This window comes from Lithobates pipiens, unplaced genomic scaffold (genome assembly GCF_037356315.1).
Source record: "Lithobates pipiens isolate NorthernLeopardFrog02 unplaced genomic scaffold, aLitPip1_a1.2 Scaffold_30, whole genome shotgun sequence".
NCBI lineage: Eukaryota > Metazoa > Chordata > Amphibia > Anura > Ranidae > Lithobates > Lithobates pipiens.
In genome coordinates, this window is record NW_027507791.1 from 42560413 (window position 1) to 42580803 (window position 20391).

General features: G+C 46.2%; 1 protein-coding gene across 1 annotated transcript in view; it reads right to left on the bottom strand.

The window, feature by feature from the left end:
* CASQ1 (calsequestrin 1) overlaps positions 1 to 20391 on the bottom strand; it is a 103573-nt gene that overhangs the window by 15817 nt on the left and 67365 nt on the right. Inside the window, exons 5-6 of the mRNA XM_077464096.1 lie at positions 12547 to 12620; positions 10400 to 10530 (exon numbers count right to left, since the gene is read on the bottom strand). Coding sequence (XP_077320222.1) covers positions 10400 to 10530; positions 12547 to 12620 — 205 coding nt within the window. The remainder of the gene's footprint in view (positions 1 to 10399; positions 10531 to 12546; positions 12621 to 20391) is intronic.

A 20391-nucleotide genomic window follows, 5' to 3' on the forward strand; every position in this document is an offset into this window, starting at 1 on the left:
TTCTGTTCTGTTTTACACTAATATATTACATTCTATTCTTTTATTTTCTATTTTATCCCCTTTTTCTATTCTATTTTTTTCTATTCTTCTATTTTCTATTTTGTTCTGTTTTACACTATTATATTCCATTCTATTCTTTTATTTTCTATTTTATCCCTTTTTTCTATTCTATATTTTCTATTATTTTATTTTGTAGTCTGTTCTGTTTTACTCTATTCTATTCTTTTATATTCCATTTTATCCCTTTTTTTTCTATTCTATATTTCTCTATTCTTTTATTTTGTAGTCTGTTCTGTTTTACTCTATTATTTTATATTCTATTTTATCCATTTTTTTTCTATTCTATTTTTTTCTATTCTTTTATTTTGTATTCTGTTCTTTTTTACTCTATTCTATTCTTTTATTTTCTATTTTATCCCTTATTTTTCTATTCTATTTATTCTTCTATTTTCTATTTTGTTCTGTTTTACACTATTATATTACATTCTATTCTTTTATTTTCTATTGTATCCCCCTTTTTCTTTTTTTTTTTTTTGCACCCTCATCTTTTACATGTTCTTTAAAGTACTTTTAGTTAAATCTTGAACTTTTTGGGGGGCCTGCGAGGATCTAAGGGTGTCCTAAACCAAGGAAAAAAAATTATGCAAACAACGAATCGATACAAAACTAAACACATTTTTTTAATTCTGCACATGTTTAAATGCAAAATTCCAATAAATTTGTTTTTGGAATTTAATTTTTTTTTTTTAAGGGGAAATTCACGCATTTAACTTTCATATTGATGTAAGAAAAGCTTTATCAGTACGGTTTCGGGGTCAACAGGCAGCCATTTTTGAGTGGCCCTTCTCTTTTAAAGGTGTTGATGAGAGCTGTAAAGTAGATACATTAATATGATGCAGAAGAAAACAATACATATATTACAGAAAGGGGGGGGGGGGGATAAAAATGTATTTGCTCGGCGTGCAGTTTAAGGGCCTTGCTGTCATGGCAACCGCGGTCTCCGAACTGACAATTCTTAAGTGTATCTGTATAGCTGCACTTTCATCGCCGATCCTCAAAAGAAGAAGACGCTACAGCGGGCCTCTTATCTACGTTTAACCCTCGAGGGAGAGGAACCTGCAGGAGACGAGACGGCGACTTCTGAAAGGCGGCGCAGCAAACGCTCTTTTTTTTTTTACGTTTTTTTTTTCATCTAGAAAAGAGAATATAAACTACAATAGATTTATTTATTTATTTTTTTTTTATTATTATTCCTTTGTCTTAGAGACTAGGTGAGCATGTCGTTATTATATATTTGGTTTCCTTGCGATGTCCTGAATCCAGCCCCGGAGTGTTTCGTCATTGCGGACATGATCTGTGATAGTAAAGATGGTATAAAGCTTGTCTGAGCCACTCCTTCATCTCTACTGATCGTCAGGAACAGCCCAACATAGGAGGGCAACTTCTAATGGTCAGGACTCCTTCTACACCTTAGATCAGGGGGTCACTAAACTTTATCATCAAAGGGACAGTTTACTGTCCTTCAGGGCATTAGGGGGGGCCAGACTGTGGCCAGTGGGAGTACTAATGTCCTGGAATCAATGGGAGTAAACAATGCTTCAGTGGGAGGAATAGTGCCCCATCATTGGTATCAGTGGGAGGAATAGTGCCCCATCATTGGTGTCAGTGGGAGGAATAGTGCCCCATCATTGGTATCAGTGGGAGGAATAGTGCCCCATCATTGGAGTCAGTGGGAGGAATAGTGCCCCATCATTGGAGTCAGTGGGAGGAATAGTGACCCATCATTGGTATCAGTGGGAGGAATAGTGACCCATCATTGGGGTCAGTGGGAGGAATAGTGCCCCATCATTGGTGTTAATGGGAGGAATAGTGCCCCATCATTGGTATCAGTGGGAGGAATAGTGCCCCATCACTGGTATCAGTGGGAGGAATAGTGCCCCATCATTGGTATCAGTGGGAGGAATAGTGACCCATCATTGGAGTCAGTGGGAGGAATAGTGCCCCATCATTGGTATCAGTGGGAGGAATAGTGCCCCATCATTGGTGTCAGTGGGAGGAATAGTGCCCCATCATTGGTATCAGTGGGAGGAATAGTGCCCCATCATTGGAGTCAGTGGGAGGAATAGTGCCCCATCATTGGAGTCAGTGGGAGGAATAGTGACCCATCATTGGTATCAGTGGGAGGAATAGTGACCCATCATTGGTGTCAGTGGGAGGAATAGTGCCCCATCATTGGTGTTAATGGGAGGAATAGTGCCCCATCATTGGTATCAGTGGGAGGAATAGTGCCCCATCACTGGTATCAGTGGGAGGAATAGTGCCCCATCATTGGTATCAGTGGGAGGAATAGTGCCCCATCATTGGAGTCAGTGGGAGGAATAGTGACCCATCATTGGTATCAGTGGGAGGAATAGTGACCCATCATTGGTGTCAGTGGGAGGAATAGTGCCCCATCATTGATATCAGTGGGTGAAATAGTGCCCCATCATTGGTATCAGAGATAGGAATAGTGCCCCAATATTGGTATCAGTGGGAGGAATAGTGCCCCAATATTGGTATCAGTGGGAGGAATAGTGCCCCATCATTGGTATGAGTGGGAGGAATAGTGTCCCATCATTGGTATGAGTGGGAGGAATAGTGTCCCATCATTGGTATGAGTGGGAGGAATAGTGCCCCATCGTTGGTATCAGTGGGGGGAATAGTGCCCCATCATTGGTGTCAGTGGGAGGAATATTGCCCCATCATTGGTATTAGTGGGAGGAATAGTGCCCCATCATTGGTATCAGTGGGAGGAATAGTGTGCCATCATTGGTATCACTGGGGGGAATAGTGCCCCGTCATTGGTATCAGTGGGGGGGGGGGGAATAGTGCCCTATCATTGGTGTCAGTGGGAGGAATAGTGCCCCATCATTGGTATCAGTGGTAGGAACAGTGCCCCATCATTGGTATCAGTGGGAGGAATAGTGCCCCATTATTGGTATCAGTGTCAAAATGCACCTTTAAAAAGCCCCCCCAAATGCTCCCACTTTAGCGGCAGAGGCCATGGTTGGGGGGTGCACACATGTCATGGGGAAGATATTTTGCAGGAATGATACCCCCTCTGTCTCTCTGGATGTGTAGCACCCACTGAGCACAACCCATTTAAGTGAATGAGGCGATGCTCTGCAAGTGCCCTGGAACTGCTAGAATGGAGTTCAAGGGGGTTCAAGTAAGTGGTGAGGAGGCAATACAAAGCATCCTTACCACCTGTGAAATGCTCTCTGAAGAGCAATCTAAGCCCGGATCGCTCTTCAGAGACCAAAGCAAGCGTGAATAAGCCTTTTTTTTATTGTATTGCCCTTTTTTTAAGGGGTGTGGGGTGGGGGGGGGGGCAGCTTTAAGAACCTGGCTAATACCTGAATCTATCTGAATAAAGAACTGACACGATGTAGCGATGTTAATTCATGAGTAGCGATTCCCTGAACGGTTACAAATCCATCTGGTGATTTTTGATTAATGCAATTAAGTAACTTGTTGTTGCACGCTGCAGGAATTTAATACTCGCTTCCCCTCAGGAGCGGCGGAGATTACTTTTATTTTCTCTGCTGCAATATATTACATTTCTTGGGTTTTAGATACGCGTTTCGCCAGAAAGTCCAAAGACAGAGGCGGCACGGAGGTCCTAAGAACAACTTGGGGGAAGGGGGGGGGGGGGGCTGCGCAATGGCTGGGGTTGGAGGCTGAAATGCAGCTAAGGGATTGGCTCATTTCTTTGCAGCCACGTGCACGAACGCTGCCGCTCGGCGGACCGCGGTGACATAAAATGGCAAGTCGACCTCACTCCGGCAAATCAGGATAATAGAGCGGCTATTACTTTTCATTTTGATTTCAGACACATCCTGGACATTTTAAAAACAAGACCGTGAAAAAAAAAAATATTAAATTAAAGAAGACTTGCCATGGAAAAAAATTAAAAAAATTCTAATGGTACGTGCTCCAGAGCTGTAATCCTTTAAAAGAAACTTCTGTCCGTGTAATGCTGCCCATCCCCCCCACTGGTGCTACCATCTTTAAAAATCCACCCTGAGACCTGAGATTTGATTTGGGACCTCCAAAACTCTTTGCGCACGTGCAGGGAAAATCGTGCACGTGCGCAGATCTGCCAAAGGTTCCTGCTTGGTCCTAAAGCTCCTCAGCACATCTGCACATGCATGTAATCTGCTGGCCTTCAGAACCTGAGAGAGACTTGCAACACATCTGCACATGCGTGCGATCTGCTGGCCTCAGAACCTGAGAGAGACTTGCAACACATCTGCACAAATGCATGCGATCTGCTGGCCTTCAGAACCTGAGAGAGACTTGCAACACATCTGCACATGCGTGCGATCTGCTGGCCTTCAGAACCTGAGAGAGACTTGCAACACATCTGCACAAATGCATGCGATCTGCTGGCCTTCAGAACCTGAGAGAGACTTGCAACACATCTGCACATGCGTGCGATCTGCTGGCCTTCAGAACCTGAGAGAGACTTGCAACACATCTGCACAAATGCATGCGATCTGCTGGCCTTCAGAACCTGAGAGAGACTTGCAACACATCTGCACATGCGTGCGATCTGCTGGCCTTCAGAACCTGAGAGAGACTTGCAACACACTTGCACGTGCGCCAAGTTTTTTCTACGCATGAGCGGACAACCTGAGATCTGAGACCTCCACAACTGCAGCATCCTTTACGCAGGAGTAGGGAAACCCCTGCACATGCACAGGCGTGCTGAAATACTCAGCAGGGCCTAAAGCCCAATGGCATATCTGCACGTGCATACAATCCAGTGGCTTTCGGGACCCAAGAGAGACCTGCAACACATTTGCGCATGCACCAAGTTTTCCTGTACAAGTTTGGGACTTGAGAGAGACCTACTCACACACCTGCACATATACCAAGTTTTCCTGCGTATGAGCACACAACCTGAGACCTGAGGCCTCCGTAACTGCAGCATCTTTACGCATGAGTAGGGAAACCCCTGCACATGCACAGACGTGTTGACATACTCAGCAGGGCCTAAAGCCCAATGGCCTGAGGCCCTGGGGCATGTACGTGCATGAATGCAATCCAGTGGCTCTCAGGACTTGAGAGAAACCTGCAACACATTTGCACATGTGCCAGGTTTTCCTGCGCATGAGCAGACAACCTCCGATTCGAGATCTCCTTAACTGCAGTGGCTTTACGCATGAGTAGGAAAACACCTGAACCTTCATAGATGTGCTGAAAAACTCTGCAGAGCCTGAGGCCCTGTGGCACATATGCGCATGCATGCAATCCAGTGGCCTTCGGGACCTAAGAGCAAAATATTTGCACATGTGCCAATTTTTACTGTGCATGAGCAGGTAACCTGAGATCCAACATTTCTATAACTGAAGCATCTTTATGCACGAGTAGGGAAACCCCTGCACGTGCATGCAATTTGGTGGCCTTCAGGACCTGAGATAGATCTGCAACACATCTGCGCATGTGTCAAGTATTCCTGTGCATGAGCAGGTAACCTAAGATCCGACATCTCGGTAACTGAGCCAGACAACCTGTGATCTGAGATCTCCATAACTGCATTATCTTTACATGCGAGTAGGGAAACCCCTGCAACACATCTGCGCATGTGTCAAGTATTCCTGTGCATGAGCAGGTAACCTAAGATCCGACATCTCGGTAACTGAGCCAGACAACCTGTGATCTGAGATCTCCATAACTGCATTATCTTTACATGCGAGTAGGGAAACCCCTGCACGTGCATGCAATGTGGTGGCCTTCAGGACCTGAGATAGATCTGCAATGTATCTGCACATGTGTCTAGTATTCCTGTGCATGAGCAGATAACCTAAGATCCAACATCGTGGTAACTGCACCATCTTTATGCACGAGTAGGGAAACCCCTGCACGTGCATGCAATCTAGTGGCATTCAGGACCTGAGATAGACCTGCAACGCATGAGCAGACAACCTGTGATCCGAGATCTCCATAACTGCAGCGTCTTTGCGCATAAGTAGGGAAAACCCTGCCCCTTGTATAGACGTGCTGTAGAACTCTGTAGCGCTTGAAACCGGGTGGCACATCTGTGCATGCATGCAGTCTGGTGGCCTTCAGGACCTTAGATAGACCTGCAACACACCTGCACATGTTGCAAGTTTCTCTGTGCATGAGCAGACAACCTGAGATCTGAGACCTCCATAACTGCAGCATCTTTAAGCACAAGTAGGAAAACCACTGCATGTGCATAGATGTGCTGAAAGACTCAGAAAGGCCTGAGGCCCAGCGTCAAATCTGGGCATACATGCTGTTACGTGGCTTTCAGGACCTGAGAGAGACCTGCAACACATTTGCATATGTACCAGGTATTCTTGCACATGAGCAGACAACCTGAGATCTCCATAACTGCAGCAATCGGTTGGCTTTCAGGATCTGAAATACACCTGCAACTTATCTGCACATGTGCCAACTGCCAAGTAATAATGTGCACCATCTTTCCGCACGAGTAGGAAAACCCCTGCACGTGCATAGATGTGCTGAAGAACTCTGCAGAGTCTGAAACCGTGTGACACATCTGTGCATTCATGCAATCTGGTGGCCAACTCATCTGCACATGTGTCACGTATTCCTGTGCATGGGCAGACAACCTGAGATCTGAGACCTCCATAACTGTAGCATCTTTACACAAGAGTAGGGAAACTCCTGCACGTGCATGCAATCTAGTGGCATTCAGGACCAGAGACAGACCTGCAATGCATGAGCAGACAACCTGAGATCCGAGATCTCCATAACTGCAGCGTCTTTACATGCGAGCAGGGAAACCCCTGCACGTGCATGCAATCTAGTGGCATTCAGGACCAGAGATAGACCTGCAACGCATGAGCAGACAACCTGAGATCTGAGATCTCCATAACTGCATCGTCTTTACATGCGAATAGGGAAACCCCTGCACGTGCATGCAATCTAGTGGCATTCAGGACCAGAGACAGACCTGCAATGCATGAGCAGACAACCTGAGATCCGAGATCTCCATAACTGCAGCGTCATTACATGCGAGCAGGGAAACTCCTGCACGTGCTTGCAATCTAGTGGCATTCAGGACCAGAGATAGACCTGCAACGCATGAGCAGACAACCTGAGATCCGAGATCTCCATAACTGCATCATCTTTACATGCGAGTAGGGAAACCCCTGCACGTGCATGCAATCTAGTGGCATTCAGGACCAGAGATAGACCTGCAACGCATGAGCAGACACCCTGAGATCCGAGATCTCCATAACTGCAGCGTCATTACATGCGAGCAGGGAAACTCCTGCACGTGCTTGCAATCTAGTGGCATTCAGGACCAGAGATAGACCTGCAACGCATGAGCAGACAACCTGAGATCCGAGATCTCCATAACTGCAGCGGCTTTGCGCATAAGTAGGTAAACCCCTGCCCCTTGCATAGATGTGCTGTAGAACTCTGTAGAGCTTGAAGTCCTGTGGCACATTTGCGCATGCATGCAGTCTGGTGGCCTTCAGGACCTGAGATAGACCAGCACGTGTATGAGCAGATAACCAGAGATCTGAGATCTCCATAACTGCAACGTCTTCGTGTATGAGTAAGGAAATACCTGCACGTGCATAGACATGCTGAAGGTCTCTGAAGATCCTGAAGCCCTGCGGCATATATGCACATGCATGCAATTCAGTGGCCTTCGGGACCTGAGAGGGACCTGCAACACATTTGCACGTTCCAGGTTTTCCTGTGCATGAGCAGACAACCTGAGACCCGAGACCTCCATAACTGCAGCATCATTGTAAGCACGAGTAAAGAAACCCCTGCACGTGCACAGGTGTGCCAAAGGTCTCTGCCAAATCCTGAAGCCCTGTGACACATCTACGTATACGTGGAATTCAGTGCCAGTACATGAGCCAAGTGGCACCAGGAGCCCAAAGTCATTCTCGCCTGGGCTTGTCCTTTTGGGTGAAGGTCCACGTTGAGGGTCCTTCACTACATAGTCGCTGAAGCTTTGAAGGGGTGAGGAGAGATAGGAAGGTAGAGTGCGTGCAACTGGCGGGATGCCGTTACTCTCAACCGGTCTTTTTCAGTAAAATGTCATTTTAAAAAACGGGCGGGACCAAGGACGTGGAGCATAGAGAAGAATCACCAAAAAAAAAAAAGTTAAATCGGCAACTCTATTTAATTTGTGCGACAACTTTATAAGTAATGGGAAAAAAAATACTTATAAAGGCGACACGGACTTTGTGATTTCCTCTTCGGTCGTCGTACGCAGCAGGGGCGGCCTCGCGGGCACCTCACGGGTTAAATCAGCACGAGACAGAAAAACACATTATTTCAAACGTTTCTATGGCAGCTAAATTGTTTTTAACGGGCGCCATGGCAACTGCACCAGCCATCACAACTGCCGCTCGACCCCTTGTCGGAGATGGGCAGATGATGTTGTGTGGCTTCCAACATCGCCAGCTAGCCAGAACAACACGCCGCTCCGAGAAATGTGGGAATTAACCCGTTACGCCACCGGAGAGAGGCGCAACGTCTGCAAGACACTGAGAATGAACCAGGCTTGACTGTTGGCAAAGGAACCTGAAGGGGTGCTCCAATAGATAGATAGATAGATAGATAGATAGATAGATAGATAGATAGATAGATAGATAGATAGATAGATAGATAGATAGATAGATAATGTTGTACCTTACATTTTGCTAGCTATCATGTGGCTGTTATATGTACACCCGCTGTGCCCATTATGAGGGGTTCCCACCATCCCTGTGTTGAGTTCCTGGGTCTGCACACCTGCTGTGCCCATTATGAGGGGTTCTCACCATCCCTGTGCTGAGTTCCCGGGTCTGTACACCTGCTGTGCCCATTATGAGGGGTTCCCACCATCCCTGTGCTGGGTTCCTGGGTCTGCACACCTACTGTGCCCATTATGAAAGGTTCTCACCATCCCTGTGCTGAGTTTCCGGGTCTGTATACCTGCTGTGCCCATTATGAGGGGTTCCCCCCATCCCTGTGCTGAGTTCCTGGGTCTGTATACCTGCTGTGCCCATTATGAGGGGTTCCCACCATCCTTGTGCTGAGTTCCCGGGTCTGTACACCTGCTGTGCCCATTATGAGGGGTTCCCACCATCCCTGTGCTGGGTTCCTGGGTCTGCACACCTACTGTGCCCATTATGAAAGGTTCTCACCATCCCTGTGCTGAGTTTCCGGGTCTGTACACCTGCTGTGCCCATTATGAGGGGTTCCGCCATCCCTGTGCTGAGTTCCCGGGTCTGTACACCTGCTGTGCCCATTATGAGGGGTTCCCACCATCCTTGTGCTGAGTTCCTAGGTCTGTATACCTGCTGTGCCCATTATGAGGGTTTCCCACCATCCCTGTGCTGGGTTCCTGGGTCTGCACACCTACTATGCCCATTATGAAAGGTTCTCACCATCCCTGTGCTGAGTTTCCGGGTCTGTACACCTGCTGTGCCCATTATGAGTGGTTCCCACCATCCTTGTGCTGAGTTCCTAGGTCTGTATACCTGCTGTGCCCATTATGAGGGGTTCCCACCATCCCTGTGCTGGGTTCCTGGGTCTGCACACCTACTATGCCCATTATGAAAGGTTCTCACCATCCCTGTGCTGAGTTTCCGGGTCTGTACACCTGCTGTGCCCATTATGAGTGGTTCCCACCATCCTTGTGCTGAGTTCCTAGGTCTGTATACCTGCTGTGCCCATTATGAGGGGTTCCCACCATCCCTGTGCTGGGTTCCTGGGTCTGCACACCTACTGTGCCCATTATGAAAGGTTCTCACTATCCCTGTGGTGAGTTCCCCGGTCTGTACACCTGCTGTGCCCATTATGAGGGGTTCCTACCATCCCTGTGCTGGGTTCCTGGGTCTGTATACCTGCTGTGCCCATTATGAGGGGTTCCCACCATCCCTGTGCTGAGTTCCCGGGTTTGTACACCTGCTGTGCCCATTATGAAGGGTTCCTGCCATCCCTGTGCTGAGTTCCTGGGTCTGCACACCTACTGTGCCCATTATGAGGGGTTCCCACCATCCCTGTGGTGAGTTCCTGGGTCTGTACACCTGCTGTGCCCATTATGAGGGGTTCCCACCATCCCTGCGCTGAGTTCCTGGGTCTCTACCCCTGCTGAGCCCATTATAAGGGGTTGGCACCGCCCAGTGTAGGAGCTGGAGCCCTCAAAGATGATTAGGACGGAGTACCCAAAAACGATAAGTCGGACAGGAAAAGTCAGGAATTATAGAAAGAATGGAGATCTTGCCGTTGGCTTATCCAAGATATAAAGGAGGTCAGGAGTTGACTCAGCCCACCATGCTCCACCTATTATCGCTTATAAACTTTTGCCACCCTGGCACTGGTGTGGGTGAGGTCGGGAATGTCTACTGACCTCTTGTGCTCATGCAGGAACTCCACGATCTCCTTCTCGCTGTTGGGTTTGTTGGGGATAGTGATGGGCTTATCATGGAACGGCTCGTAGTAGTCAACCTCGTTCAGCTTCAAGGTCAACTTCTTGGCAACCTGACGGCAAAAGATGAGCAGTGAGAAGCAGTTAGTGAAGGCTTAGAGTGTTCCTCCTCCAATCAGAAATGACATTCCACCTAAGGGTCCCTCAGGGGAAGTCTGGTTGAATTCTCAGGTCCGCCCACCTGGGTCTGGCCCTGCCCTGGAGGTTCCATTCTCCCTAACTGAAGACTGGAGTCATTCACTGGCACACCTAAAGCCTATATGACTCAATGGCCTGTAAAGACACACCCCTTGGCTTATATACCCCCTTATGTTGTTGACCGCTGTACTCTGTGTGCTTTGCTGTATGTTACATATGCTGGACTGCTACACTGTGTACTGTGCTATAATTTATTGACTCTGGACTGCTGCACTGCTGTATACTGTGCTGTATGTTACATACTCTGCTCGATTGCACTCTGTATGATGTGCTGTATGTTAAACACACTGGACTACTGCACTCTCTATGCAGCGCTCCATGTTACATACACTAGCCTACTGCACTCTGTATGCTGCACAGTATGTATACATACTCTGAACTGCTGCCCCCTGTATGCTGTGCTATGTGTTACATACTCTGGACTGCTTCCCTCTGTATGCTGTGTTGTATGTTATCTGCTCTGGACTGCTGCACTCTGTACGCTGAGCTGTATGTTGCATATTCTGGACTGCTGCACACTTTATACTGTGCTGTATGTTACATACTCTGGACTTCAGCATTCTGTGTGCTGTACTGTATTATACATAGACCAAACTGCTGTACCCTGTATGCTGTGCTGTATGTTACATACTGTGGATTGCTGCACTCTCTATGCTGTGCTGTATGTTACATGCTCTGGATTGCTGCACTCTCTATGCTGCGCTCTATGTTACACACTCTGTACTGCTGCCCCCTGTATGCTGTTCGATGTTACATACTCTGGACTGCTTCTAACTGTATGCTGTTTTTAATGTTATCTGCTCTGGACTGCTGCACTCTGTATGCTGTGCTGTATGTTGCATATTCTGGGCTGCTTCACTCTGTATGCTGTGCTGTATGCTACATATTCTGGACTGCTGCACACTTTATACTGTGCTGTATGTTACATACTCTGTGTTCTGCATTGTATTATACATAGACCAAACTGCTATTCTCTGCATGCTGTGCTGAATGCTACATACTGTGGATTGCTGCACTCTCTATGCTGCGCTCTATGTTACACACTCTGGACTGCTGCCCCCTGTATGCTGTTCGATGTTACATACTCTGGACTGCTTCTAACTGTATACTGTGTTTAATGTTATCTGCTCTGGACTGCTGCACTCTGTATGCTGTGCTGTATGTTATCTGCTCTGGACTGCTGCACTCTGTATGCTGTGCTGTATGTTATCTTCTCTGGGCTGCTGCACTCTGTATGCTGTGCTGTATGTTATCTGCTCTGGACTGCTGCACTCTGTATGCTGTGCTGTATGTTGCATATTCTGGGCTGCTTCACTCTTTATGCTGTGCTGTATGCTACATATTCTGGACTGCTGCACACTTTATTCTGTGCTGTATGTTACATACTCTGTGTTCTGCGCTGTATTATACATAGACCAAACTGCTATACTCTGCATGCTGTGCTGTATGCTACATACTGTGGATTGCTGCACTCTCTATGCCGTGCTGTATGTTACATACTCTGGACTGCTACACTCTTTATGCTGTGCTGTATGTTACGTATTCTGGACCGCTGCAGTCTATATGCTGTGCTGTATGTTGCATACTCTGGGTTGCTGAACTCTGTATGCTGTGCTGTATGTTACCTACCCTGGACCACATCACATATTTCACACTGCGCAGTGGACCTTTGTGCTCTGTATTTTTCTTTATGTTACACATTCTAGACAGTTATGTTCTGTCCACTGTGCTGTATGCTACATAGTCTGGATGATTACATGTCACACTTTACATACCCCAAACTGCTGCACTCTTCATGCTGTGCTGTACATCACATTCTCCAGACTTTTACAATCAAATGCTGTGTTGTAAAACTGACGAATCTCTCTTACCTTTGGATCAAATGTGGCAAAGAATGGGATGTATGGGTGGAACTCCTCTGCAGCATCTTCATAGGCCTTGTAATCTGCAAACCAAAGAGACAACGGAAACCCTTTAACATCATACTGCGGCACACTGTGCTGTACATTACATACTTTGGACCCCATGCAACCCTTATTCTGTGCTGTACATTACATACTTTGGACCCCATGCAACCCTTATTCTGTGCTGTACATTACATACCTACTCTGGACTGCTGCAATCTTTACTTTGAACCGCTGCAACCCGCATGCTGTGCTGTACTTTACACTCTGTGTAAAGCGTGGGGGGTGGAGTATTTGTATGGCGCCCCCCTTTACTCTGATACCCCTAACTAAAATCTAGAGGAACCAATTCCCTTCAGATGTCACCTAATTAGTAAATAGAGTCCACATGTGTGTAATTTAATCTCGGTATAAATACAGCTGTTCTGTGAAGCCCTCAGAGGTTTGTTAGAGAACCTTCGTGAACAAACAGCATCACGAAGGCCAAGGAACACACCAGACAGGTCAGGGATAACGTTGTGGGGAAGTATAAAGCAGGGTGAGGTTATAAAAAATCTCCCAAGCTTTAAACATCTCACGTCCACCTAAACTGACCGGGCCGGGCAAGGAGAGCATTCATCAGAGGAGCAGCCAAAAATGTCCCTCTCTAGATGGGCAAAGCCGGTAGAGACATCCCCAAAAAGAATCGCAGCTGTAATTGGAGAGAAAGGCGGTTCTACAAAGTATTGACTGCTTTAATATTGATTGGACCCGGGGCAAAGCTTTCCTTGGCTCTTCCCAAATCCACTTGTCAACTATTTACAGGCAGCGTGGGGCTCAAGGGCAGCTGCTCTGGGCCCCCCACAACAATGACTGGGATCCGGGGCAGCTGCCCTTTTGTCCCACCTTAAAGATGGCCCTGATTGACAGTCACATACACCACGCTTCCAAATTCTATACGAAAACTGGAAATACTCAGTTCCCTGGGTCCCGTCTACCTCAGTACTGTTGTGTTGTCTCATGTTTCAGGCTCTGGGGGGGGGGGGGAGGCAGGCCGGCTAATCGATGTCCTCCACCGCCGTTTTTGATTTTCCACATACCAGCTGAAAGCCGAAACGTGGCTTGCAATAGGAGTGCCTACTGTGTAAAATGAAGGGGGGAGGTGAGCTCAAAGTGGGCGTGACCGCAGAAGTCCATAAATCAGGCTGGGGGGGGGGGGGGCAGTGGCACAGAGCGGTCTCTGAAAAGCGCTGTCGCTCTGCTTATGGCCCCTGCAGCGGTTAGGAGGAGGGGGGATGGGGATGGTTAGAAGAGTCGGTGCAGGGCTTTACAAACCTCCTGCACTTCTGTGATCCGACAGGCCGGAGTCACCCCTTTAAGCCGTGAGTCAGACATTCTAGCCGAGTGACAAGGACAGCTCCTGCGCTGATTGCGGTGACTAAACCCGCCGTCATCATCCCATTCAAGGTCCAGGCTGAGACCCGTCATCCATGTTGATTCAAGTTATAAATTTAGTAACATCTCTATGAGACTCCTGAATTATTAAGTACACTGGGGGTGGGGGGGGCGAGGGGGACCCGCGTCAGCGCCTCACCGGCTTATCGGAGCGGTACACATGTTCGGTCATTAAAACAAATTGACTGATGTGAAAATGACTCAGAGCGCCTGGCGGTGGCAGGAGAGACCCCCCCCCTGCACGCATCCAATGCTGGCGACCAATAAAAAGAAAGAGATAATGTGAATGGAGAAGCCGCCATTGATCGCAGTTGGTAACCCCTCCCCCTTTACTACACTCTTCAGAATCGAATTTGTGTGATATCTCGCACCAAGGGTAGCCCGTTGTTGGTTGAATAATGGTGGGCATTATAATGATGACATCTACGTTATAACGGTACTGCAGGAGACATCTCTGGATTGAAGGTGGAGCTTGCTGTACATCAGAACGAGGACATCTAGTGGCAGAATAAAAGTACTGCAGAGGATGTCTCTGGCTTGAGGGTGAATGTTGCTGGGTATCAGACTAAGGACATCTAGTGGAAGAATAAAAGTACTGCAGAGGACATCTTTGCATTGAAGGTGAATATTCATGGACATCAGACTGAGGACATCTAGTGGCAGAATAAAAATACTGCAGGGGACGTCTCTGGATTGAAGGTGAATGTTGCTGGCCATCAGTCCGAGGACATCTAGTGGAAGAATTAAGGTACTGCAGAGAACAATATTTGTCTAGAAGGTGAATATGGCTGGCCATCAGACTGAGGACATCTAGTGGCAGAATAAAAGTACTGCAGGCGACACCTCTGGATTAAAGGTGAATATTTATGGATATCAGGCTGAGGACATCTAGTGGCAGAATAAAAGTACTGCAGAGGACATCTCTGGATTGAGGGTGAATGTTGCTGGGTATCAGACTAAGGACATCTAGTGGAAGAATAAAAGTACTGCAGGGGACATCTCTGGATTGAAGGTGAATACATTGCACCACCTTTTGGGGTTTGGGGGGCTTAGGGGGTGCCCCGTAGTTATGGGGAGCCTCTCTGGTAACCCCTGTATCCCGACGGTAACATTCATGTAAATTTACTACTGTTGCAATTTTTTTCTGTCGCTTTATTCTTGCCTTTACCTGTTCCAACTTCAATGCTAGCCTCTGCGTGGCCAGAACTTTTGCATCTTAACCATTTGTTAAAACGGAATATATAAAAAAAAAACAATTGCAACAGAAGGTGAATATTTCTGTCCATCAGACTGAAGACATCTAGTGGCAGAATAAAAGTACTGCAGGGGACATCTCTAGATTGAAGGTGACTGTTGCTGGACATCAGGCTGAGGACATCTAGTGGCAGAATAAAAGTACTGCAGGGGACATCTCTGGATTAAAGGTGAATGTTGCTGGCAATCAGACAGACATCTAGTGGCAGAATAAATCTACTACAGTGGAAATCTTTGGATTGAAGGTGACTATTGCTGTACATCAGTCTGAGGATACCTAGTGGCAGAATAAACGTATTGCATGGGACATCTCTGGATTGAAGGTGAATATTGCTGGACACCAGACTGAGGACATCTCGTGGCAGAATAAAAGTACTACAGGGGACATCTCTGGATTAAAGGTGAATATTTCTGGCCTTCAGATGGAGGACATCTAGTGGGAGAAAAAAGTATTGCATGGGACATCTCTGGATTGAAGGTGAATATCAAGGGCTATCAGACTGAGGACATCTAGTGGGAGAAAAAAGTATTGCAGAGAAAATCTTTGGCTTGAAGGTGAAAATTGCTGGCCATCAGACTGAGGACATCTAGTTGCAGAATAAAAGTACTGCAGGGGACATCTCTGGATTGAAGGTGAATATCAATGGCCAGCAGACTGAGGGCATCTAGTGGGAGAAAAAAGTATTGCAGGAGGCATCTCTGGATTGAAGGTGAATATCAATGGCTAGCAAACTGAGGACATCTAGTGGCAGAGAAAAGTATTGCAGGGGACATCTCTTTATTGAAGGTGAATATCAATGGCTATCAGATGGAGGACATCTAGTGGGAGAAAAAAGTATTGCAGGGGACATCTCTGGATTGAAGGTGAATATCAAGGGCTATCAGACTGAGGACATCTAGTGGGAGAAAAAAGTATTGCAGAGAAAATCTTTGGCTTGAAGGTGAAAATTGCTGGCCATCAGACTGAGGACATCTAGTTGCAGAATAAAAGTACTGCAGGGGACATCTCTGGATTGAAGGTGAATATCAATGGCCAGCAGACTGAGGGCATCTAGTGGGAGAAAAAAGTATTGCAGGAGGCATCTCTGGATTGAAGGTGAATATCAATGGCTAGCAGACTGAGGACATCTAGTGGCAGAGAAAAGTATTGCAGGGGACATCTCTTTATTGAAGGTGAATATCAATGGCTATCAGATGGAGGACATCTAGTGGGAGAGAAAAGTATTGCAGGGGACATCTCTGGTTTAAAGGTGAATATTGCTGGACATCAGGCTGAGGACATCTAGTGGCAGAATAGTAGTACTGGACTGAAGCGGAAACTCTGGTTTAATTATTTTATATTGTAATGGATGATTCATTTTTAATCCTATTTTTGTCTGGAGATCTAATTGATGTTTTTGGTCACTTTAAGGACGTTCACCTTTAGACTCCACCAACTCTGAAATATATGTTCCGGACGGACTGAATGTTTTGCATTTAAAAGGTTCTAGGAAATCTTCGCATGGTGGCCCCCGGTACTCCATCTTCTATGTCATGGGTCCCCGGTCCTGTGTTCTAGCTGAGGGGCCACATCCAGTAAATCAGTCCAGTGTGATACATTGTAGCGCCGGCACCCTTCTTCTTTAATGGAGAAGGCAGCAGTCACGCTGCAGCTTGCTCATTAGTCAGCTTTAGACGCGCACTTGTCATAAATGTGTGGTTCGGGGAGCGGTAAACATATGCAAATATGCAAGGATTAATCTAGCGCGCAGCGAATGCCACAGCTTGATGTATGCAGGAAGAAAACTGATATTTTCCAGTGGGTGGGCTGCATAACAGCGAGCACGGGCTTAAAGGGCCAGCACACAGAAACCAGGCACGGGATGTGTAAAGAACACCTTGAAAATTCAATTTCGGAGTATAAAAGGGTTAAAACCCCATCACTTTTTTTTTGTTTGTTTATTGTCACTTCCTGCCCTGGAGACACGACAGGAAGTGAAAGTCTTTCCAAAGTCGGGGGGGGGGAGGCCCACTCACTGCTGACACCCTATAGGTAGATTTCCACTCCCTTCCTGTTCCCACTGTATCCTTCCACTAAGTCATCCAGCTTTCGGTGTAATCTGATCTCCCCTGCTATTCGGGTCTGTGTCAGTACAGCAACTGTTCAAAAACCTTCCAAAAAGATGATGGCTTTGGGCTTATCATCTGCTGTGTTTTCCTATTAATAGCTGACCACACTAAGCATGAGAGCACAGCGTGGTCAGTTCTCTAGCTATGCTTGGGAACTCAGCCTGCTCTCCTCCAATGATCTGACTTGTCCTGACACACCATTCACTGGGAAGCTCAGTGTGCTGCTGTGTTCCCCCCCCCCCAAGTAGATGAGAAAAGAGGGAATGTGATCACAAAAAATAGGAAAAAAGGTATTTATAATGTTCTTTTATCTATATTTATATCTATTATCTATATGATATCTATATCTATATTTATATCTGTTATTTATATTATATCTAAATCTATATCTATTATACAGTGGTGTGAAAAAGTGTTTGCCCCCTTCCTCATTTCCTGTTCCTTTGCATGTTTGTCACACTTAAGTGTTTCGGAACATCAAACCAATTTAAACAATAGTCAAGGACAACACAAGTAAACACAAAATGCAATTTGTAAATGAAGGTGTTTATTATTAAAGGTGAAAAAAAATCCAAACCATCATGGCCCTGTGTGAAAAAGTGATTGCCCCCTAAACCTAATAACTGGTTGGGCCACCCTTAGCAGCAACAACTGCAACCAAGCGTTTGCGATAACGTGCAATGAGGCTTTTACAGCGTCCTGGAGGAATTTTGGCCCACTCATCTTTGCAGAATTGTCCTAATTCAGTTACATTAGAGGGTTTTCGAGCATGAACAGCCTTTTTAAGGTCATACCACAACATCTCAATAGGATTCAGGTCAGGACTTTGGCTAGGCCACTCCAAAGTCTTCATTTTGTTTTTCTTCAGCCATTCGGTGGTGGACTTGCTGGTGTGTTTAGGATCATTGTCCTGCTGCAGAACCCAAGTTCGTTTCAGCTTCAGTACACGAACAGATGGTGGGACATTCTCCTTCAGGATCTCTTGGTAGACAGCAGAATTCATAGTTCCTTTTATCACGGCAAGTCTTCCAGGTCCTGAAGCAGCAAAACAGCCCCAGACCATCACACTACCACCACCATATTTTACTGTTGGTATAATGTTCTTTTTATGAAATGCAGTGTTCCTTCTACGCCAGATATACTTGGACACACACCTTCCAAAGAGTTCCACTTTTGTCTCATCGGTCCACAGAATGTTGTCCCAAAAGTCTTGGGGATCATCAAGATGTGTTGTGGAGAAATTGAGACGAGCTTTGATGTTCTTTTTGCTCAGCAGTGGTTTTCTCCTTGGAACTCTGCCATGCAGGCCATTTTTGCCCAGTCTTTTCCTGATGGTGGAGGCATGAACGCTGACCTTAACTGAGGCAAGTGAGGCCTGCAGTTCCTTGGATGTTGTTGTGGGGTCTTTTGTGACCTCTTGGATGAGTCGTCGCTGCGCTCTTGGGGTAATTTTGGGCGGCCGGCCACTCCTGGGAAGGGTCACCACTGTTCCATGTCTTCGCCATTTGTGGATAATGGCTCTCACTGTGGTTCGCTGGATTCCCAAAGCTTTGGAAATGGCTTTATAACCCTTTCCAGACTGATAGATCTCAATTACTTTCTTTCTCAATTGTTCCTGAATTTCTTTGGGTCTCGGCATGATGTGTAGCTTTTAAGGATCTTCTGGTGGACCTTACTGTGTCAAGCAGCTCCTATTTAAGTGATGCCTTGATTGTGAACAGGTGTGACAATAATCAGGCCTGGGTGTGGCTAGAGAAATTGAACTCAGGTGTGGACAACCACAGTTATAGTATGTTTTAACAAGGGGGGCAATCACTTTTTCACACAGGGCCATGATGGTTTGGATTTTTTTTCACCTTTAATAATAAACACCTTCATTTACAAATTGCATTTTGTGTTTACTTGTGTTGTCCTTGACTATTGTTTAAATTGGTTTGATGTTCCGAAACACTTAAGTGTGACAAACATGCAAAGGAACAGGAAATGAGGAAGGGGGCAAACACTTTTTCACACCACTGTATCTATTATCTATATTATATCTATATCTATATTTATATCTATATTTATTTTAGGGCTGTGGAAATTAACAATTAATTGCTCGATTAATCGTTAATTTCTTTGATCGATCAAAATAATTTTGATCGAGGACGACCTGCAGATTGAGCTCCGCGGTCTCGCCCATAGGAAAGGCTGCCACTCCGGCCTAGCTCCGGAGCGGCGGCCATCTTGGTCCACCCGGCAGCGGCCTAGTAGCGACTCAATGACGTCATCATCACCTGCCTACTTGTGCTGTCTACTCTGCTATTCCGGACAGAGCGGACAATCGGATATGTGAATAATTTTACGGTATGGGGGGGAGATGTGGGGACATGTGGATATTACAGTATGGGGGCAGATGTAGACATTACAGTATGGGGGAAGATGTGGATATTACAGTATGGGGGGCAGATATAGACATTACAGTATGGGGGGATGATGTGGATATTACAGTATGGGGGCAGATGTGGATATTACATTATGGGGGGCAGATGTAGATATTACAGTATGGGGGGCAGATGTGGACATTACAGTATGGGGGAGATGTGGATATTACAGTATGGTGGCAGATTTGGATATTACAATATGGGGGGCAGATATAGACATTACAGTATGGGGGCAGATGTGGATATTACAGTATGGGGCAGATGTGGATCTTACAGTATGGGGAGCAGATGTGGATATTACAGTATGGGGCAGATGTGGATATTACAGTATGGGGGGCAGATGTGGATATTACAGTATGGGGCAGATGTGGATATTACAGTATGGGGCCGATGTTGATCTTACAGTATGGGGGGCAGATGTGGATATTGTAAAAACTACATGTGCGTTATAATTAATCGAAATTAGTCGATTAATCGATTAAAAAAAATATCGATTAATTGAACAGGAACATTTTAATCAGTAACAGCCCTAATTTATATCTATATTATATCTATACCTATATTTATATTGATTATCCATTATTGATTATCC